Source organism: Brassica napus, chromosome C2 (assembly GCF_020379485.1).
Source record: "Brassica napus cultivar Da-Ae chromosome C2, Da-Ae, whole genome shotgun sequence".
Lineage (NCBI taxonomy): Eukaryota > Viridiplantae > Streptophyta > Magnoliopsida > Brassicales > Brassicaceae > Brassica > Brassica napus.
The window spans coordinates 5,722,974-5,746,037 of record NC_063445.1 but is presented as its reverse complement, the minus strand read 5'-3'; the positions used below and the strand labels follow the sequence as shown (position 1 = coordinate 5,746,037).

Sequence of the window (23,064 nt, the reverse complement as noted above, 5' to 3'; positions counted from 1 at the left end):
AAAATTTATTAAATTAATAGGATATTATTATTTAAGCAAAACAGTGTTTTTATTTATAAATCCCGTAAAATACTAAAATGATATATGTTAAATTATATTGTTTAAACACAACATGTAAATAAATATCTTAAACATATATATGTTCTATAATATAAATAAAGTTTAAAATGTATTATATGCAAATGTATAAATTAAAGAAAAACATATTTTGGAGGAGGTTCTCTATTTGATTTTTCATATTGTTATTTTATTGTACCTAACTCGAAAATATATTCGTAAATAATAAAAATAATAACAAAGTAAATTTTATTAAACAATACTATCTATTAATAATAAATATAAATAATAATAATATTATAGAGTTACATAATATATAACACTAAATATAAATTATATATTTAAAACATTTTTAATAATATCAAATATGTTTATAAGGAAAAATATACGCACGGATATGCGGATCAAAATCTAATTCATATTAAAATTAGCATTTACAAAGATGTGTAGAAACATACAAATTACATGAATAACTTTATAAGGTTCCGTATGTTTGTGGTTCGTTTTGATGACACACTGATAATGTTATCATAAACTACCAATGTTATGATTACGTTATTTTCAAAGTATGAGAGTTATGATATTTTTACATACAATCTTTTTTATATTCAAAATCAGCATTTAACTTATTTTGATTTAAATATTAATTAGTCCTGAGAAGGATTAAACTCAGAATATTTATATTTATAGTTATTCGTTATCAAAATATTTATGCGGTCATGATAAAATAAGCAGAATATATACTATAATTTTTTTAATCAATTTTTTTTTTGTTTTTTTTCAACTAAAGCATACTAACGTGGACTTATAAACAAATAAAAACATAGAAAGTGGCAAATCACATCATTATTATCATATTCGTAGTTGTCGTATAGAATAATTATTTAAATGAGAAAATTACGCCACCTAAATAAGCACAAACTTCTTTAGTCAGGAGTCATGATCGTGATTGTGATATAAGAACTTGGGTCATATCATAAACTCCTCCAAGCAATGGCCAGCACTCGAACCAGAACTTGATGCTATTTAATCACTTCGAGAAACTTTTATTTCTTTGACTTTGAATTTTATTTCACGTTCTCTGAACATCCGTGCGGATTCTCTTGCGAAAGATACCCGATCACGCGACTCACACTTTTCGACTGTAGATATTGTGGTTCCTGAACCGCTAGCTCTCGAGGCTAGCATGTTAAGACCAGTTTGATCATGAAATAAAGCTTTGGATGGCAAAAAAAAAAAAAGCAACATCAAAAAGGAGATTTAATTGAAATAAGAAAGAAAAAGAGACTATAACACTACATATGTTTACTGAATTGTGTGGCACAGAAGCACAGTAGCACACAATAGTTTGTTTGTGCGGTAGGTACACAATAATTTTTTTTCCAGAATACTGTATATCTGTACATTTCTACCGGCTTCTTTTGTTAGGATTGTGTGGGTATAAATAATACATTGCCTATTGACCAAAAAAAAGAATATACATTGCCAGATTAAATTGGAAGTCCACGAAATAAGTTTGGTTTTAGAAGAAATAATAATAAGTTAATGAAAATAAACAAGTTTACTGTTGGTAAAATATCCGGTCAATATAAAATTAAAGTTTTTTTTTTGTATAAAACTAAAGTTAGAGGGACATAATTTATAAGTCAGAAGTAGGATATAAAGACTGGTAGTTTATATTTTCACGCATTATCTACACTATTAAACATATTGTTCTTTCTATATAATGGCAAATATTTGTAGCCAGTAATTTGCAAAATAAAATGTTATTTTCTTCACATAATATATTGTAAGGGTCACATTTAATAAGATTTATAAGCCCAACTAGACATGACACATTTATCCGTAAGGGAAGAACCAAACCAAACTGAAAATGAGGTTCGGTTCGGGTTTGGATCCTATCAATTATACTAGCGGATCCTATATCTCTAGAACCAAAAAAAAGAACCAAACCGAAATCAAACCGAGAACCGAATGGATACACAAATTTTTATAATATAGTTTATATATTTATAAATATTAACTATATTTAGTTTTAAAATAATTAAATAATTTAAAAATGTTATTTATAAGTCGAAATATCCAAAAAAATCGATTACTATAATATTTTTTATCTAAAATATTTAAAATTATCTAAATTATCCAAAATTTATCTGAAAATCCAAAATTCTTATATTTAATTCAAAGAATCTTGGTTTTTTACTTTTTAACCTAAATTTAACAAAAAACCCGGGACCGGACCGGAACTAATAAGAAAGAACATAGTAATCACCTAACAAAAAAGGATTTTAATCATTTGTGAAAATTCATATTATGTGGACTATGAGATTTATCACTACAAAAAATATCCATTTACAAAAATTATTATGCAAAGCTTTTCTATCTTTATGGAGTGACCTGATGTAAAATATCTCAATTTCTAATTTAGTGACATATGTTGAATTATGTAAAATACATAATTCTGTAGCAAAAGTAAATAACACAACATCATTTCCTTGCCAATAAAAAAATTGGATTCATGTGTGTGTTTAACGGTTATTTTCATTAAAAAATAATACGTACAGTTATTTACATTTAGAATGTAGCATCTAATTGATAATCTTAACGATTCTTGATATGATAATATATAATATGCTTCTTCGGTTCCCAACTTTATTACCTGAACCAAACTTAAAACCGAAATAACTAAACTGAAACCAAACCGAAGTTTCTAAATCCTAACGAATCTTAAACCTCTGGAATCGAAAGAGCCGAATTGGAACCGAACCGAGAGTCGAATGCCCAGGGCTAAGCCCAGCACTCGTGACTATCCCAGACACAAATTTGAGAATTTACATCAAAATGGGAAAAAAAAGAAGTAAATACACGTACTGCTTTAAGCAAGAAAAAAATTTATACTAATAAAAAGGACCTTTTGAGGTTCCATGGGGCGTCCACATCAGCGAAAAAAACTTCTCTCGAAAGATGACACGTGGCATAAAATATAGTTTTACATTTTAATATTACTAATATTCGAAAATTACAAATAATATGTAAACATACAGCATAAAAATGGAAAAACTACATTAAACATATGTAAAATTACCATTTTCACTTAAAAAGAAAAGAGGGCTTATCTCCATAATGTAACATTACCGTTTTATAAAAAAAATCAAAAAACATTATATATAATTTTGAAAATAATAAATATATGTAAACATACAACATAAAAAATGAAAATACTACATTAAACATATGTAAGATTACCATTTTACATTTTTATTTTTTAAAAATAATATGTAAACATACAACATAAAAAATAGAAAAACTACATTAAACATATGTAAGATTACCATTTTTCACTAAAAAAAAGACGGCTTATCTCCATAATGTAACATTACTATTTTGTAAAAAAAACATTATATATAATGTCAAAAATAATAAATAATATGTAAACATACAACATAAAAAATGGAAATACTACATTAAACATATGTAAGATTACCATTTTACATTTAAAAATAACAATAATATGTAAACATACAACATAAAAAAATGGAAAAACTACATATGTAAGATTACCATTTTTCACTAAAAAACGGCTTATCTCCATAATGTAACATTACCATTTTATAAAAAAAGAAAAATATATACTAATAAAAGGGACCTTTTGAGGTTCCATGGGGCGTCCACGTCAGCGAAAAAAACTTCTCTCGAAAGATGACACGTGGCATAAAATATAGTTTTACATTTTAATATTACTAATATTCGAAAATTATAAATAATATGTAAACATACAACATAAAAAAGGAAAAACTACATTAAACATATGTAAAATTACCATTTTTCACTTAAAAAGAAAAGACGGCTTATCTCCATAATATAACATTACCGTTTTATAAAAAAAAAAAAAAACATTATATATAATTTCGAAAATAATAAATATATGTAAACATACAACATAAAAAATGAAAATACTACATTAAACATATGTAATATTACCATTTTACATTTTAATTTTTAAAAATAATATGTAAACATACAACATAAAAAATAGAAAAACTACATTAAACATATGTAAGATTACCATTTTTCACTAAAAAAAAGACGGCTTATCTCCATAATGTAACATTACTATTTTGGAAAAAAACATTATATATAATTTCAAAAATAATAAATAATATGTAAACATACAACATAAAAAATGGAAATACTACATTAAACATATGTAAGATTACCATTTTACATTTAAAAATAACAATAATATGTAAACATACAACATAAAAAATGGAAAAACTACATATGTAAGATTACCATTTTTCACTAAAAAAACGGTTTATCTCCATAATGTAACATTACCATTTTATAAAAAAAGAAAAAAAAACATAAATATAACTATTTGACTATCTGTAAAACTATACATTTTTTTTTTTTTGTTTAATGTGGTATTTCTATTTTTATATAATTTACTACCATTTTAAGATAGATGTACATTTTAAGTTGGATGTTTAAATCTTAATGTACTTTTTCCATTTTTTAAAATGTTTATTTCAATTTCTTTTATTTTTTATTTACGTAATATCTATATTTTATATTTTAATATAGATATGTAAATCTTAATGTACTTTTTTCATTTTTTTTAAATTGTGTATTTACTTATATTCTATATTTTACATTTTAATATAGATGTTTAATGCTTAATGAACTTTTTCCATTTAAAAAAACAATTGTGTATTTACTTATTATTATATATATAATTCATATATTATATATTTAAATTATGTACTTATTATTTATTTTCCTGTATATGTATTTCCATTTCTTGAACTTTTTATTTACTTAATATCTCTATTTTACATTTTAAGATAGATGTTTAAATTTTAATGTAAATTTTTCATTTTCTTTAAATTGTATATTTCCATTTGTTATACTTTGTATTTACGTAATATCTATATTTTTAAATTTTAAGATATATTTTTAAATCTTAATGTAATTTTCCATTTTTAAATTGCGTATTTACTTATATTATATATTTACTTATTATTTAATTTTCTTTATATTGTGTATTTCTATTTCTTATACTTTCTATTTACTAATAATTTTATATTTTAAGATAGATTTACATTTTAAGATAGATGTTTAAATACTAATTTACTTTTTCGATTTTTTTTAAATTGTGTATTTCCTTTTCTTATACTTTCTATATGCGTAATATCTATATTTTACATTTTAAGATAGCTGTTTAAATATTAATATACTTTTTCCATTGTTTTTAAGTTGTGTATTTCTTTTTCTTATACTTTCTATTTACTTAATATCTATATTTTACATTTTAAGATAGATGTTTGATATTTAATGTACTCTTTACATATTTTAAAATTATACATTTACTTATTATTGTATATATAATTCATATATTTATATATTTATAATATTTACTTATTATTTACTTTTCTATATATTGAGTGTTTCTCTTTCTTATACTTTATTTAGTTAATATCTATATTTTATATTTTAAGATAGATGTTTAAATCTTAATTTTTTTTTTCATTTTTAATGTAAAACGGCAATGTTTAATAGAAGAACTTGGACAAATAGTCAAATAGTTATATTTATGTTTTTTTTTCTTTTTTTATAAAATGGTAATGTTACATCATGGAGATAAGCTGTTTTTTTTAGTGAAAAATGGTAATCTTACATATGTAGTTTTTTCATTTTTTTATGTTGTATGTTTACATATTATTGTTATTTTTAAATGTAAAATGGTAATCTTACATATGTTTTAGTGTTTTAGTGTTTGAAATATGTATAATTATTAAAATATACATATTTTCCTATTTAATTATATTGAATTGTTCATTAATATTATAATAGAAAATTAAAACACTAAGATGTATAGTTTATTTTGTATGCACAACTTATATAATCGAAGTAAAAATATTTTGTATATTTTAATAATATTACAAAATATAAGGATGATAATACAACATTTCATAATAGTATGATAGAAAGTAAACAATAATATTACATTTAAATAGTGAAAAATATGTAAACATACAGCATATATATTAAATTCCGCTGATATATTTTAGATATTTGTAATATTACAATATTACATTCATACTATTATAATAATATTTTCTTATAATAGATATTATAACACAATATAATTCTCCATAATAGTATGAATTATATTTTAATAATATTATCTCCATAATAGATAATACAACTTCATTACCAATTATAATTATAATGTTTTTAAAGATAAAATATTATAATAAAATGTTGATAACGTAAATTATTATTTATTTTTTGCAATATACATATATCTTGTTCAATGTTTCTATTCTTATTAATAATTGCCACAGAAATAAAATGTATATCCACAATAATAGTAAGAAGATTATGACATAAATACGTTTTATATTTATTATATAGATTAATCTTCCAAACTTAAACTATTATATTATATATGAATAATGTTTTAAAATAAATATAATTTCTGATTTAAAAAAATAAAAACAACAAATGGTTATTTTCAAATAATGGATGTAATTTACATTATACTATCATTTAACAAGTATTAGATACGTTTTGATATATCATTATTTTCTATTTCCAAAAACAAATAAATTGTTAAACATCAATATCATCTAGGTTAAGTATACTAACAGCACAAATTCAAACATCACAAAAAATATTTACATAAACATTATAATACAATAATTTAATCAAAAAAATACAATTCAAAAAAACTATATTCAAAAGAATAGTTATATACTTAATATTTGAAAATCAAAGATATTTTTGTTAAAATTGTACTTACCTGGCCAAGGAGATCGACCATCTTTTTACAGATCGATCGATTGTTGAGCATATGGTCGATCCGAAAATACTCTGCAGTTTAATTAAATATCTAAAACATTTATTGCAACACTCAACAAATAGTTTTGCTAAATATGATAACTAGATAGCCAACAAAATTACAAAAAAATATTTAAATAGTAAAAAATATGTTAATTTAACGTGTTAAAATTTAAAAATAAATTTTAAATATGACATGCATCTTAACATTTATATAAATATATATCATAACCTAAATATAAATAATTTAACAACTTAAATTAAAAAAAATAAAAAATCTCGGGCGTAGCCCGGGTTAATCCGTAGTAGTACTATGAAAATGAAAATATAGAAGTGGGCAAATCTTTAGAGAACAGCAGAGAGGTAGGCCCATCTTTCTCTCTCTACAGACATGAGAATCATGCTTTTGTCTCTCTCTACTCCATTCCCCACGATTATAAGCACTAATCTCGAGATGATAAAGAAACAACCTCCCTCCCTCCCTCTTGTTTCAAAGGTCTCTTCCTTTTTGGGCGGGTCTTCAGGAAAGTTTGGATTGTTCTGTTTTAAGGGACGTTTCTTTTGTTTCTTGTACTTCAGGTAGTGTGTCACGCTTTTTCTTCTAACTAACTGTGGAACCTTGTGACGACTCTATCATTATTCTTCTGAGCTCTTGTCTGGCCCTTGTAATAAAAGTCTCTGTTTTGTTCTATTGTTAAGGTTTCTCTTCCCCTCTCACACTGCTTTTGTTTGGTGAATAATAATTTGAGTTTTTGTTAGGATATTAAAAGGTTTGTCTGAAATCAATCTCTCCTTGTTTGTTATAGTGATGGCTACTGAGGAGAAGCCTCTTGATTCAAGCCATGGTGACTCTACCACTTCTTCAAATCAGGTACATACAACATATGTATATGTATGCAAGTATGAATTTTGGAATGAATTAGACATGTCTATAATAAAAATTGTGGTTTTGATGATGAGAGCTTTTTTTGTTTTAATTGCTTGATATGTATAAAAATTAGTAATTTTGGAGCAGATCAAATTGTTATGGTAACCTTAGTGTCTGATTAGTGTTGCTAACTGATATGTTGTTTTTGACCCAGAAAAAAAAAACTGATATGTTGTTTAAGTCTAATAGAACTCTTTTGTTACTTTCATCTTTGTTCTTAACAAGAAGGCAGAAGGATCATATGCTATAACAGAAGGGACTTCTACAAATGTTCAACAATGGAGGAGAAAGAACCTATCTTTGCAGATACCCTCAAGAGCAACTGGTCTCTCTCCTGAAGACTCGGTTGTAATCAAAATGCCTCCAACTCCTAGTCCAACTCCAAGAAGAGTGAACTTCTCTTTGACTTCAACTTCTCCTGGTCCTGCTTCTTCTAATGTTCCTCCCCGGGGAAAATCTTCCCTGAAGAATATAATCCCAAAAGCTGGCTTCAAACCAAAAACCTCTCATACCGATATCGAAAAGGGACAAGGGGATGTTGTATCTTCTCCTTCTTCATTGCAGGAGAAGGCTTCAATATCGAGATCACTATCACTCTCAAAGCTGTTTACCCCTAGGATCAAGAGAACCTCATCTCTACCTGTGACTCCCATTGTTCTTTCAAAGTCAGAGTCAGCTCATGGAGGAAGCAACGCTGCTCCTCAAACTCCAAGTGTAAGCTTTCTTTTTTATCTTGTGAAGTATCTTACAACCGTTTAGGTACACTTATACTTGGTATTGCAGAGCAAAGGAAGGGTGCAGATAGCTAGATCTCTCTCTGTGCCTGTTAATGACAAGGAAGCAAGCTTAAAGAGAAATGACTCATTCTTCAGAGTCATTCCTTCTACTCCTCGTGTAAAGGAAGGAGACGTTTTCTCAAATGCATCAGAGGCTGGTAATACCGGTAAGTAAGTCCATGGTTCTATCGGTTTTATAATTATATGTTTAATTCACTGTAAATCTATTGAAACAGAAACATGTGAAGCTGATGGAGAAGACATACCTGAGGAAGAAGCAGTGTGTAGGATTTGTTTGGTGGATCTCTGTGAAGGAGGAGAGACTTTGAAAATGGAGTGTAGTTGCAAAGGAGAACTTGCTCTTGCCCACAAAGACTGTGCTCTTAAATGGTTCACCATAAAGGGTAACAAAACCTGTGAGGTGTGTAAACAAGAAGTCAAGAACTTACCTGTAACACTCCTAAGGATCCAAAGCATTCGAAATTCTGGTGTTCATCAGCTTGATATCACTGGTTACAGGTAATTAAAAAAGAATACTAACATTCTTGTCCAAAGTTTCTGCAAGAAGTTAGAACTTTATAGAGTGTTCAAACATTCTAAAGTTTTGTTCAAACATTCTAAAACTTTCTTTTGGTTAAATGGTTATTTATTTACAGAGTTTGGCAGGAGATCCCGGTTCTAGTAATCATCAGTATGCTTGCTTACTTCTGCTTCCTTGAGCAGCTCCTGGTATTCCATCTCTACTGTTTTATATAAACAACAAGAATCATCAGGATTTAGACATTCATACACAGATTAACAGTTAGTTTCATTTGCAGGTTGAGAAAATGGGTACGAGTGCAATAGCGATATCACTGCCATTTTCTTGTATTCTTGGTCTTCTTGCATCCATGACCGCATCAACCATGGGTATGTACCTATCTTTTTGAAAAAACATTTTCAATGTGCTCCCTCCTTTTATCCGAAATGTTTTTGGTTATGGTTTAAATCTTTGTGCAGTGATGAGAAGATCTGTGTGGATATACGCATCAGTCCAGTTTGCTTTGGTGGTTCTCTTCGCCCATGTATTCTACTCCGTGGTTGGTACTCTTCAACGCATCTCTTCATTAACCTTCCGTTATGATACTGTTAAAATCCCATGTCTTGGTTCGAAACAGGTGGAGTTGCAACCAGTTCTGTCAGTTCTCCTGTCAACATTTGCTGGATTTGGTGTCTGCATATGCGGAAGTTCAGTGATGGTTGAGTTTGTGAGATGGAAACGTAGATGGCGAGCCAGAAGCCTAGATCAGCAGCAGCTGAACCATGCTCAGACGCCAACAACCTCTCAGCATCATTCAAATGCCGCGTAGTTAGGCAAAGATGAATCTTCATGTATACAGTAGTTGGTTAAATGTTTGTGTATGGTTTGTATAAGAAAAAAGAAAAGTGGAAAGACTCTTCTTTTGTTTGTCTGTCTTCTTTACATTTATTGTAAGTTTGCAACTTTCCCAATCTCTAGAAATGAAAGGTTTGCAGTAGTATTAGATTTATAGATTGCACGGCAAGATTTTTATTAATTTGGCCTTTGAAACAAGATTCAAGTGTTGAAATTTGTCTTACTCAAACTAAATATAACTTTATCATACAATATAACTTTAAGGAGATGTATTTGTATAACTCATACCCTTTTGCTTAGCTTTGGGATTACAATTCGTCCTTGGAATCACTTTCTGTACTCTTTGTGGTGCTCTCAGGCTTTCCTTTGGTCTCAGTAGTTTCTACTTTTGGTGTGGACTCGGTAGCTTTAGGAGATTCAGTTGATGCAGCAGGCTTCTCAAGTTTGAACGGAATCGTTGCGTGTTTCCTCATAAACTTGTAAAATGCAACCACAGTGCGGTCTGCATCTACCGTTATCTGCTCCACACACAAACAAAGGAAAAACAATTCTTTGTTTTAGAGGGAGTTTAAGAACACAAAACCGTTTGCAGCCAAGAAGCAGAACCTACCGGTTCTGAGGAGGTCTTGTTTCCTGCAGGGAAGAAGAGAATTGTAGGGAATCCTTCAGCCTGCAAAGAGTTTTTATGTCCAAACCAGAAAAAAACAAAATTAACTCTTGAAGGCTTTAATACATTCCTTAAAGATGTTTTTTACCTTTGCCTTGGGATGTTCATTGGTTGTTCCATCCATCTTGGCTATAACAATAGAATCAATGCTTCTTAAATGTTTGGCAAGCTTGTTGTACATTGGCTCAAGGGCTTGGCAATGCCCACACCATGGTGCATACACCTGTGTTTTTCATGTTAAACAAAAGAATATGAGAAAACATGAATCCCACCATTCCATATAAGTTTGTTAACGGACTAAGGTACACACAATAGTACCTCGAGAAGAACATCCTTAGACTCATCCAGGACAATTTCATCAAAGTTATCTCCAACTACGATTTTCACATCTCCATCATTCTGTATGGACCAAAAAAGTTAAGTCCAGTGTTACATGAATGATAAAGAAAGAGACAGCCTTCTTTCTTTACCTTTTCAGGAATGGGGTCTGACTTATAGAAAGGCTTTAGCTTGTCGCTCAAGAACTCTTCCCCAAATATCTGCAAGAAAATTACATTTTAAACAAACAATCTATAGCCAGTAAAAGAAACTTTAAAGAAGTACCTTAATATTATCTGACTTGATTTCACCATCGAAGTAGTGTTTTTGAGGATCTTCATTTCCTGTGAAGGCAACAAGCTAGACACAGACACACCAAAAAGGATGTATAAATATCAAATGTGCAACTCTTTCAAACCTATAAGAAACAAACAAAAGAAATTACTTACTTTAGGAGCATTGCTACTAGACACACCAAAGTATTCAGCAACTGGCTTCCCATAATCCTCGTTATCCACATCCACAGATACAAAGATGAGCTGTTGCAACAAGCAAAGGGCTTCTTAGACGTAACCTTACCAAGATAACATTTAGTCATCGTTGCTCCAAAGATTATATCTTTATAATACATATGTGTTCCATCCTACCTTTCCTTTAAACGATTTTGCTGCTTCTTCAAACTCTTGAAGAACCTTTTCAGAGCCCTTTTCAGTTGCAAACAACAACAACTGCAAAGAGAACATATATGTTATCATGTTAGTAAATTCACTAAGCCATCTTCAAATTTAAGAAACATTTGACACACCTGCTTCTTGATTGCACTCTCAAAAATTTCCTGGGAGCTCTCTGGGGTGAAAACAGTGACCAAAGGAAGCTTGTTGGCGGACACAAAACTAACTAGACCAGACTTAACAAACTCCCCATCTGCAGATTCATAATCACCCCAAAACATAATAAGCAAAACAACACCGCTAAATCAAAAGGTGTAATAAAGATTAAAAGAACCAACCAAAATGGCTAATCTTCTCCTCTTCTCTCTTAACTAAGACAAGAGCAGGCCGTTTAGACTCCGGATCAATGTGAAACATCTTGGCGACATCAGGGTTCACTGTTTGATAAAAGTTCACATCATCTTCAGCTTTGGAAGCAGCAGCAAGCTGATCGTGCTCCACACCAACCAAAGAGTTCAAGTAACCCAAGACGACTTTGTTCCCAGAATTCAACACTTTCTCAGCATCATCTAACGTCGTCAAGTTGTACACACTTGGACCTATCTTCTTCTTCACCCACGTCACTATTGTCTCTCTAAATTCACAAAGCAGTAAGCTTTATCAGAAACCCTTAGCTTTAAACAAATCCAACAAACGCCAAAGTAATACAATTTACACTAAAGAGTTGAACTTTCAATACAATTCACACTGAAGATTTGAACTTTCTCTTTTTTTTTTGAAAAAAATGTTAAATTAATTCAACCAAAAAAAGATTTGTTAACAGTGACTGTTGCTTGAGCCAAACGATCTAGTTTTACATCAAAAACAGAGGAGACTTATCTAAGCAAGAACCATGTTTCCATGGCCTTCCCATATACTAAAGATTTAAACTTTCAATTACAAATCAAATCACACTAAAGATTCAAACTTTCAAATCAAATCACACTAAAAAAAGATTTGAACTTTCAACACAACTCACACTAAAGATTTGAACTTTCAATACAAATTACACTAAAGATACAAACTTTCAATACAAAAACACTAAACATTTGAACTTATAATACAAGATCAAACTAAAGATTTGAACTTTTAATAGAAATAACACTAAAGATTCAAACTTTCACTACAACTCACACCAAAGATTTGAACTTCCAATACAAAAACACTAAAGATTTGAACTTTCAAATCAAATCACACTAAAGAGCTGAACTTTCAATACAATTCACACTAAAGATTTGAACTTTAGTTTCACTTACTTGGTCCTGCCTCCAGTGTAAGATTTGAACTTCCAATACAAATCACTTTTTTTTGGTCAAACAAATCACATTAAAAATTTGAAGTTTCAATTCAATTCACACTAAAGATTTGAACTTTGAATACAAATCACAAAAAAAAAAAAAAGATTCAAACTTTTTAGTTTCAAAATCGAGATTATGACTTACTTGGTCCTTCCTCCGGTGTAAGGCTTGTGCTCGCCATCTACGAAGAAGAGAATAGTGGGGAAGCCCTGAACGCTATACTGATGAGCGAGCTCATTCTCCACCGTAGCATCGATTTTAGCCAAAACGACGCCGTCCCCTTTAAGCTCCGTCGCGGCTGCTGCGTACTCGGGAGCGAGAGACTGGCAATGACCACACCACGGAGCGTAGAACTCAACCATGACGTATTCGTTGTTCTCGATCACGTCTGTGAAGTTGCGCTCTTTGATGACCACAACGTCTTTCTCGTCGACACCCGGCGCCGGGAAGGGACCGGAGTCTGGGCTGGCTAGATCGGAGAAATGTTCTCCGTCTTCTTCGTCATCGTCGTCGTCGTCCTCTCCTCCTTCGAAGTCGTCGGTAAGTGGCTTAGAGGGAGCTTTGACTTCTTCTTTGGGGTCTTCGAGGAAGCTGAGATCCTCCTCCTCGTCTACGTCGGCGGAGAAAGAAGTAGAAACGGCGGAGAAGATGAGAAGAGCGGTGAGAGAGAGGAGGAGGAGAACGCGGGACGCCATTTTTTTTTAGTGCGAAACTCTCTGATCACACTGATGAGAAAACAAGACAAAGGTGGTTTCTTAAGTTGACTGTAACGTCGTCGTTTTCATTGGAGTTTTGAGTTTATTACGGCAAGTACTTATTTCGTTGACCACGTTTAATGCGGCTCTCTACCAGAATTTAGTAACTGAATCCAAACTGACTTTTTTTTTTCTGACAGCAACTAAATTTTATTTAAGGGGTTTACATAGTATAATTTATAAACTAGATCCTGAATTTTCAGTTTTTAATTATTTATTTTATTAAATGATGTATTTGTAAAATTCATTCATATTATATTCATTAAGTAAATATTTTTTTTTTGCATCTTAAACTATCTATTTTTTTACGAATGTGTGATATCATATAAAAAAAATATAAAAAATATAAAAAAATGAGTATACATAGTTAATTAGATAATTATAAAAACATAAATTTTTCTTTCATTTGCGATATCATATAAATAATGATCCGCCCAGATAACAAAAATCATGATTTTTTTATGTGTAATTTTTTTTTGACCATTTCCTTAAAACTATATTAAATTTTACATATTTTAATTAGAATATATTTTAATATCTTTACCTTTTTATTTGAAATGCAACTCAATATTTTTTAAAAAATTATAACAAAATATTTAAAAAATATTTTTAGAATTTGTTTGAAAAATATGAAAATTACATTTTAAATTAAAATTATCCTAAAATATGATAAATTTTGATGTAAACGAAAACTCAAATTATGTCAAAAATAATTATATTCAATGATAATAACAATTTAAATTGATTATTTTTTAAAAAATACATTTACAAAAATATTGTTTGAAAGAAAATTCATTTCTCTTTCAAATATAAAATCAAAATATTATAATTAAATAATAAAAAATATAAATAAAAACCATAAATTTAGCAAATGACAACTGAGTTATATTATGCTAACATTTTATTTCTAACAATTTAGCAAATGACAAGTGAGTTATGAGCAAATAATACCATATAATTTTTAAATACATAGTCATTCTTAAATATTTTTTGAATAAATAAATATTTTTTAATTTAATCAACCGAAAATAATATCAGTACAATTGTGTGAGTCAAATTCTAGTTTTATTGATACATGTTATATATTAGTGATGTATATTTTAGGTAACATTTTAATGATGCACGTTTTTTAAAATCTCAATTATTAAAATTATGCACGTAAGGATAACTCATAAGTTTTTTTTGTTGATTAAATGACATTATGTCCAAATTTATTTTAGGATATTTCATTAAGGTAACTGAAAAAGACAAACAATAAAATAGGAAGTTTAAATTCATTTAAGCACATTTCATTAATGTAACTGAAAAGACAACTAATAAATTCGGCAGTTTTATTCGTTTTAGGATATTTCATAAATGCAACTGAAAAAAGACAAGCAAAAAAATAGGAAATTTAATTAATGAAGTAAGAACATTTTCAAATGGGTACTTCTCTTTTAATAATATAGATGCATGAAGAAATATTAACGGAATATTACTAAAACGATTGATTTTAAAGTTTATTTTATACTCCCTCTGTTTTCATAGCTATTAACGCAAGGATAAACAAGTCAAAAATCACTGTATTCTACATAGAAGTTTGGAAACGTCAAATAATTTGACACAAAACAAAAACTCTAAAACGACAATTATAACAGAACGGAGGGAGTAGTTTTTAATAATCAGCATGATTTAATTGGCCCTCATTTTTGTGTTCAACTGATGAAAATTTGCTTCCTTATGTTTCTGCTTCTACGTTAGATGTCTTTGAAGGTGAAGGTGAAAACGATGGCAAGTTTTTTGGTGGTCTATTGTCAGCGAGAGATGATCTTGGGTGGAAAAAAATCGTAAGCTGATATGGAGAGAAAGCAGGTAGGTTTGAATAAGCTGGACCATGAACAAGTCTGCTTCCTGCAATGGACACACATATAAGCAAAGAGTAAGGTATGTCATGTTTTCTTCTCTGTTATATCTGTTAATGTTTGGTTTTGTTTTGTTTTGTTTGTTGTGTGTGTGTGTGTTTGTGGGTTTTATCTGATTGGTTTAATAGATGAGATAGTTCATAGTTGTTGCTTGACTTTTTTTTTGCACCAAACTCTTATATTAAATTAAACGTCTGACAGGTTTGAAAGGTTACAATCAGAGATAAACTCGACAGCTAAACAACAAATTAAAATTACTACAGCGATACGAGTGGCAAAAGTGTTAAAGGAGCAAAAATACCGGTAAACATGCTTCACTTGAAAAGCTGAAACTGATGTTCTCAAGAATATACTAATATCGGGATAGGATCGGTGAAAAAAGACCCTAATCAAAGGGTTTGAAGATGGTTGGTCACCACCAACACTGGTGATAAGGGGCTCGCCTTTGTTTCAGTGATTAGAGACCATAGAAACAATGGAGGAGGAGAGTGTCTAAGGTTCCCAATGGAACTGTGTCGAAGATGGAAAATTTGTATGATTGTACAATGAATAACAAAAGAAGAAAAGGTCTTTCGAATGAGTGAAGAAAAGTCATGAAAACCAATTTGGTTAATGCAGTTATTTTTGTTTGTTTGTTGATTTTCACTCTTTTGTGGAATTTCCCTCTAATCATTTTGATTGACATTGTTTATATATGGTCTATATATAGATCAAATAAGTTATAAATTTGTGACACTCTTCTTGTGTTTGTATACTTTATTCATATCTATTGATTCTTAAGAAATTAGGATAACCTCATTGGTAATCTCTTAGTGAAGTTCTTATAATTAAATTAAGAGAAATTACTTATAATAACTCTAATCATACATGTAATGACTAAACTAACTCTTATACTTTTATAATTACTAGAATAATACATCTATCCAGCAAAGTTACACAAACACCTTTGTTCATTCATTTATTCATTCAACTTTTTGTTACTTGAAATTTAAATAACAAATGATACAGGTAGCTTACAAATGAAATTAACGTTAACTCTACTCAATGAAAAAACGGAAATTGAGATTTATTTTAAAGCAACATTAATTAAAACCAGGTTTGCGACCAATGGGAAAATTCCAAGAAATTATAAAAACAGAACATAGAAATAAATAGAAGATACACGTAGCTTACGCTTCTTATTTTGAACTTTAGGTAGCTTACGCTTAATACAGGTAATCATCCTCATTTGAAGAAAGATTAACTTGTGGCTTAATTAAAACAATTCAAGTTAAGCAGAGCTCCTAAAGGAGCCAAGAGATTTAATTCCAGCCGCTCTTAGAACAAACTGATGGTATAACGCAGCCGCTGCTGCTCCGATCATCGGTCCCACCCAAAATATCCACTGCTCAAATAAATAAAGTAAAATAATTAAACATCATTAATTTATTTGTATTTTAATTGATAGAAAAACGTATCCATATAAAAAGGTTAATGACGTACTTGGTCGTCCCAGGCCTTTTCTTGGTTGAAGATAACTGCGGCTCCGAAGCTACGGGCAGGGTTGATTCCAGTTCCGGTGATGGGGATGGTGGCTAAATGAACCATGAAGACGGCAAAACCAATGGGAAGTGGCGCCAAAACAGGAATGTGAGAGTCACGTGCACTTCGCTTGGGGTCGGTGGCCGAGAAGACGGTGTAGACAAGGACAAATGTTCCGATGATCTCGGCCCCTAGTCCGGTACCTTTGTTGTAGCCTTCCGCAAGCTGGTTGGCTCCACCTCCATATCTAGTGTTATTAACAATTTTGTTAGTTAATAAAAATCGTAATCATATATTAAAGCGATATCTAGACGGTTTGACTGGCTGATGCTTAGACAAAATAATAATTGATCGGCTCTTTTAAAATCTGGACGCATGAGTGTTGAGACATGATGGAACCTGTTGTAGTAAGAACTTTGGAATGCTTTGACCAGACCGCAACCGCAGATGGCACCAAGGCACTGAGCCACAATGTATAACACTGTCCTCACCAATGACACTTTTCGAGCTAAGAACAGTCCGAACGTCACAGCCGGATTTATATGACCACCTATAAAACACCAACAACACAAATAAATTAACTAATCAATTTAAAATGTAAGGTTGAATCTTGATTTAGATAAGCCGACCCGAAGTTACTCATACCGAACATATCTAAAACTAATTCAAACTGAACAGAAAAATATATATGATAACCTAAAAGTGATATTTATTCGACAAAACATTGAAATTAAAACCGTACCAAGGAGATCTATATAAATTTCTGTTAATACAATTAATATATTTTGATGTATTTGTTGCATAAACTATATAATATTTCTCTTTATATGTTATGTGACAATCTATGTACCGTGACTGGAACCGTTAGTATACGTACCGGAGATACCGGCGGTACAGTAAACGAGAACAAAGATCATTCCACCGAAAGCCCACGCAATCCCCAATATCCCAACACCGCCGCAATCAGCTCCTCCGGCGCTTGTGTCGGTCTGAGCTTTGTACCCGATTACGGTGAGGATTGAGACGTAAAGGAAGAGAAGTGTAGCCACAAACTCAGCTATGACCGCTCTATAGAGCGACCACTTTCCAAGCTCCTCCATGTCAAACAATGGGGCCGGGGGTGGATCCTGGTAATCCCTCGCCGCTCTTCCCTCTTGCACCTCCAAGTCCTTCGCCATGGCCAAAGATGATGATGAGAGGGAGAGAGAAAGATAGATGAGTTTTAGTGCTTGTTGTAGCTCTTGGGTTTAGTTGTGTGTGTATATATACGCAGACTGTGCAAAGGTTCGGCATAAGTACATTATAAGACAGATCATTTTGTGATTATATAATCATGTGTACAGTTAAGTATATATTATAAATAATGATGAATCGAATCATATCAAATCCGTATATGCCTCAAATGAGCTGGTGGTATATTTATGCGAAACATCTCAAATTTGCTATTACTTTGTAAATGTTATGAAAGAATGATTTGCATAATTGCATGCAGCATTATGTTTTAACTTTCTGAGTTTTGATATTAATTGGTTTATATATCAACATTCGTTTATGTTTTCTTATAAAGTAGGTATGTTGGATTTAATTTCAGTCTGGTCGTATTTGGGGGATTAGTTAGGGTAGCACTTTATGGCTAAACTCCTATTGGAATATCATATAACAAAAACCAATGTTTTTAAGAGCAATTCTAAAACTTGGATAATCTTAGACTTCTGTATCTTATTTTATAGCAATTGTTGACTTTGAGTTTTTTCCATTTGTAATAAACTTGTCACATGTTTTGATAGTGAGATCTTCTCTAGAGCATTATTGGTTTTATAGTGGTTTCCATGGTCCATGGACGTCTTGGTATTGACGATAAATTCATTAAGATTTGTATAAAGCTATAATGATTCACTATACAATCACAATGACCACTGCAAACTATACCAAAACTAACCATAGAAGTTATAATGGACAATAACTGGCTTAAAATATCAGACAACCGCCAACATATTTGCTGGACGTTACATTTTGATGAGACCAACAATAAATCCGAAAGTGACTTAAGTAGCTACTCAACAGATGCAAACAAAGTTTAAACAAAGAATAGGTAATGACGTTGAATTACATAAACCCTGGATTACCACGAGGGAACTATTGTTGAAGAATGACTACCTTTGATAATGACAAGTTGCTTACATGCCATTATTATTTTTCATGTTAAATAACCAAGGTGTTCGAAATCAATTAAAATCCAGTGAAAACCATAAACCAAATTCTTTATGAGATTTTTGTTGATAGCTTTGTAGTTTATTCTCCACACGAACACTCACCAACGAGAAATCATCGCATTCTTTCTATTCTTTATTTTTCCTTTTTCTGAGCTTCTAATTTCATTGATACATTACATACTAAAGAATAAGGAAGCAATTCCTCGAATCCTCGTTAAGCACAAAATTGTTTCGTCAAGTCAACAAATTTAGTTGAGACCGTACAAAAATACATTCGTATATTACTCTATCTCCAGAGTCTCCACTAATCTTTTTTTTTTTTGAGAAAAACACTAATCTATGTTGAGATAGTCATTTCATAGATGTTTCTTTAGTTCAACATTTTGTATTTTTTGTAAGACATATAGAAAGTATATATTAGACAGCATATAATTATGCTCTAACGTCTCTATCATTACTGTTGTATATTAGCTTCCTTATTTATCTTTGTACTCTAACTATATATGTACATCAAGAATGATCGATTTCAAACCAAGCTTAAAACATTATATACCGATAATGGAGGTGAATATATTGGGCTGAGAAATTTTTTGGCTCAACATGGCATTTCTCATATGACGAGTCCACCGCATACGCCAGAACATAATGGCATTGCAGAGCGTAAACATCGACATATTGTCGAAACAGGAATTTCACTCCTGTCTCATGCATCAATGCCACAGTCCTATTGGACCTATGCGTTTGCTACGGCTGTTTATTTAATTAACAGAATGCCATCCTCTGTTTTAGATTTCATATCGCCCTTTCAAACTTTGCATGGACATAGTCCAAATTTTCAAAAGCTCAAAGTATTTGGATGCTTATGCTTCCCTTGGATTCGACCATATGCATCACATAAATTGGATGAGAAATCCACACCATGTGTGTTCTTAGGTTACTCCATTACACAAAGTGCATATTTCTGTTTAGATAGATCAACTTCGAGAATTTATACTTCGAGACATGTAGTATTTCATGAACATGTTTTCCCCTTTTCATTACCAGCTCCTATAGAAACCACTAACGATGATGAGTCGAACACTTTGACTTATCCTACTGTCAAGCTTGTGTCTCCTATTAATAATATTTCAGGTCTTGTCACTCCACCTTCAGACCAGAGTTCACGCAACATCCCTGCCACAGAGGAGCCAACGCCGTCTGTAACTCCTACGGTCACCACAGCACCATCGACGACGATGGAGACAGAGCTGCCACCGGTACCAGAGGTGCAACAGCCACAGCCACAGCCAGCACCGCCTCCGACCAGACAAAGCACTCGTCAACGCAAACCTGTGCAAAAATTAAATCTTCATACCAAAGTGGTGCAGACAATGGAAACACCACCAACAACAGTTGCTCAAGCTCTCAAAAGCCCTCATTAGCGAAAAGCAATGAGCGATGAATATGAAGCTCAAATAGGTAATCACTCTTGGGATCTTGAGAACTTGCCTGATGATACATGTTTTAATGTTGTAGGTTGCAAGTGGATATTCACGATCAAACGGAATCCAGACGGGACGATAGCTCGATATAAAGCACGGCCGGTGGCGAAAGGATTCACACAAAAGCCAGGCATCGACTACCATGATACTTTCAGTCCCGTAGTCAAACCGGCAACCATCCGCATAGTCCTCAGCACTGCAGTCTCATCCAACTGGCCTATTCGTCAACTTGATGTCAACAATGCCTTTCTTCAAGGAACATTAAAAGATGAGGTTTACAAGGCGCAACCACCAGGGTTCATCAGCAAAGATAATCCCAATGCAGTCTGCCGGTTTCGCAAAGCCATATATGGCCTAAAACAAGCTCCCCGAGCTTGGTATAATGAGCTTAAGCAGTTCCTACTTCAAGCTGGCTTCATCAACTCCTTAGCCGATGCATCATTGTTCATCTACCGAAAACAGGGAGTTCTTCTTTACATGCTTGTCTATGTTGATGATTTAATTCTTACAGGGAATAGTTCATCTCATTTGACTAAGTTTATAGATTCCCTATCACAGAGATTTTCTCTCAAAGACTTAGATGATCTATCTTTCTTTCTTGGCATTGAAGTTCAACGCACAGCTAAAGGCATGCACCTAACTCAAACTCGGTATATTGCAGATTTGCTCCATAGAACGAAGATGGAGAACTGCAATCCCATAGCCACGCCTATGTGCTCTTCGACGCAGCTGACACTCTTCTATGGAACTCCACTAGCCGATCCCACAGAGTATAGAGCCGTTGTCGGGAGCCTTCAATATCTCTCTCTAACCAGGCCAGACTTTCCAGTCAACAAAATGTTGCAGTACATGCATAAACCCACCACTGAACACTGGAATGCAGTGAAGAGAATTCTTCGATATCTTGCTGGCACAATGACGAGAGGAATAACACTTCATACGCATAACACTCCATCGCTTCATGCTTTCACAGATGCGGACTGGGCAGGCAACAAAGACGACTACACATCCACAGGGGCATACATTGTTTATCTTGGTCGTAACCCGGTCGCATGGTCTTCTAAGAAACAGAGTGGTGTCTCCCGCTCCTCCACAGAAGCAGAATATCGGTCATTAGCCTCTACCACAGCTGAAGTCTGCTGGACGAATGCACTCTTGACTGAACTTGGAATCAAATCAACAACCACACCGGTGATATATTGTGATAATATAGGTGCAACGTACTTGGCGGCAAATCCAGTCTTTCATTCAAGGATGAAGCATCTGGCACTTGATTATCATTTTGTTAGACAATACATTCAAGCCGGGCAACTCCGAGTCTCACATGTCTCCTCCCATGATCAACTAGCCGATGTTCTAACCAAACCCCTCCCTCGCTCTACATTCGACTCTTTACTTCTCAAGATCGGACTCTCTACCGGCCGTCCGTCTTGTGGGGGTGTGTAAGACATATAGAAAGTATATATTAGACAGCATATAATTATGCTCTAACGTCTCTATCATTACTGCTGTATATTAGCTTCCTTATTTATCTTTGTACTCTAACTATATATGTACATCAAGAATGATCAATACAAGTAAGTAATTCCATAACCGAATATTTTTAATTGAAATAATTTGAAACAAATCACATCATAAAAATAAATAAATACAAAGAGAAATTAATTTTTTCCACATCAAAAATTAAGGGCAGACAAACATTTTTAATAACACATTATACAATCTAGTTTTTTTTTGCTTAAAGGCTTCCAAATATAAAAAGAAAAAAAACTAGTTTTTTTTCAAAACGAAAGGAAACTAGGGACAAAGTTTTTTTTCTAAACATATACGGACATTAAGATAGTTAAGCTTTTTGTATCCATAATCACAAATGGACATTTACTACCTTGTAAAATTATACTAAAATAGTTTTCACAATTTAAATATAGCTTCACTAGGGTAAGCCCGCGCTTCGCGCGGGGTTTTGACGTAATTAAGTATTTAGATGGACATTTTTTTTAGTTTCAAGATAATAATTATCTGTTTTTGTGTAACATTATTTACATGTGATCTTTGTTTATATAATATCTAATGATATCGAGAGCTGAATTAGCTGTTGTTGACCAAATTGCATAATTATATTATTGTGATTCTTGGAATGATATAATATTTTATTTTTATTGAGACGATGTATTTACTTTTTTTGTTTGATTTATTTGAGGTAATCCATTATCATATTTTT

At 31.6% G+C, this 23,064-nt stretch overlaps 3 protein-coding genes across 11 annotated transcripts; 1 reads left to right on the top strand and 2 right to left on the bottom strand.

The window, feature by feature from the left end:
* The first annotated feature begins 7,242 nt into the window (after window positions 1–7,242).
* Window positions 7,243–10,129, top strand: LOC106385035 (E3 ubiquitin-protein ligase MARCHF11). Of its 9 annotated transcripts, none has more exons than XM_048746590.1 (10): window positions 7,246–7,263; window positions 7,480–7,599; window positions 7,707–7,771; window positions 8,057–8,542; window positions 8,612–8,771; window positions 8,841–9,123; window positions 9,261–9,333; window positions 9,423–9,513; window positions 9,604–9,683; window positions 9,762–10,129. In XM_048746590.1, exons 3-10 carry the CDS (start codon window positions 7,709–7,711, stop codon window positions 9,951–9,953), a joined length of 1,428 nt encoding a protein of 475 aa, XP_048602547.1. In that variant the 5' UTR covers window positions 7,246–7,263; window positions 7,480–7,599; window positions 7,707–7,708; the 3' UTR covers window positions 9,954–10,129. The 9 variants fall into 9 exon arrangements, with proteins under 9 accessions (XP_013680436.2, XP_048602547.1, XP_013680458.2 ...); XM_013825004.3 differs by having other exon boundaries at window positions 8,054–8,542; XM_013825012.3 differs by having other exon boundaries at window positions 7,260–7,396; window positions 8,054–8,542.
* Window positions 10,130–10,179: 50 nt separating this feature from the next.
* LOC106385027 (protein disulfide isomerase-like 1-4) lies at window positions 10,180–13,724 on the bottom strand. The gene is made up of 11 exons (XM_048746589.1): window positions 13,117–13,724; window positions 11,974–12,269; window positions 11,770–11,888; window positions 11,612–11,692; window positions 11,414–11,503; window positions 11,250–11,324; window positions 11,117–11,185; window positions 10,965–11,045; window positions 10,735–10,869; window positions 10,590–10,649; window positions 10,180–10,497 (listed from the first exon to the last, which is right to left on the bottom strand). Exons 1-11 carry the CDS (start codon window positions 13,665–13,667, stop codon window positions 10,288–10,290), a joined length of 1,767 nt encoding a protein of 588 aa, XP_048602546.1. The 5' UTR covers window positions 13,668–13,724; the 3' UTR covers window positions 10,180–10,287.
* A 2,973-nt stretch (window positions 13,725–16,697) lies between these two features.
* Window positions 16,698–18,702, bottom strand: LOC106416602 (probable aquaporin PIP2-4). Its single transcript, XM_013857525.3, has 4 exons — window positions 18,027–18,702; window positions 17,549–17,699; window positions 17,111–17,396; window positions 16,698–17,012 (listed from the first exon to the last, which is right to left on the bottom strand). The coding sequence occupies exons 1-4, from the start codon at window positions 18,325–18,327 to the stop codon at window positions 16,899–16,901; spliced, it is 852 nt and encodes a 283-aa protein (XP_013712979.1). The 5' UTR covers window positions 18,328–18,702; the 3' UTR covers window positions 16,698–16,898.
* Between the last annotated feature and the right edge of the window lie 4,362 nt (window positions 18,703–23,064).

What these genes read in the sequence shown, in the direction of transcription:
- LOC106416602 (XM_013857525.3), bottom strand. Translation starts at nt 18,327, where the DNA reads ATGGCGAAGGACTTGGAGGTGCAAGAGGGAAGAGCGGCGAGGGATTAC. An exon ending in CTGTACCGCCGGTATCTCCG is followed by an intron (nt 17,700 to 18,026) that starts GTACGTATACTA and finishes GGTGTTTTATAG; the next exon opens with GTGGTCATATAAATCCGGCT. An exon ending in CAAAGTTCTTACTACAACAG is followed by an intron (nt 17,397 to 17,548) that starts GTTCCATCATGT and finishes TAATAACACTAG; the next exon opens with ATATGGAGGTGGAGCCAACC.
- LOC106385035 (XM_013824982.3), top strand. Translation starts at nt 7,709, where the DNA reads ATGGCTACTGAGGAGAAGCCTCTTGATTCAAGCCATGGTGACTCTACC. An exon ending in CTTGATATCACTGGTTACAG is followed by an intron (nt 9,124 to 9,260) that starts GTAATTAAAAAA and finishes ATTTATTTACAG; the next exon opens with AGTTTGGCAGGAGATCCCGG. An exon ending in CATGACCGCATCAACCATGG is followed by an intron (nt 9,514 to 9,603) that starts GTATGTACCTAT and finishes ATCTTTGTGCAG; the next exon opens with TGATGAGAAGATCTGTGTGG.
- LOC106385027 (XM_048746589.1), bottom strand. Translation starts at nt 13,667, where the DNA reads ATGGCGTCCCGCGTTCTCCTCCTCCTCTCTCTCACCGCTCTTCTCATC. An exon ending in GGAGAAGATTAGCCATTTTG is followed by an intron (nt 11,889 to 11,973) that starts GTTGGTTCTTTT and finishes ATGAATCTGCAG; the next exon opens with ATGGGGAGTTTGTTAAGTCT. An exon ending in CAGACCCCATTCCTGAAAAG is followed by an intron (nt 11,046 to 11,116) that starts GTAAAGAAAGAA and finishes TGGTCCATACAG; the next exon opens with AATGATGGAGATGTGAAAAT.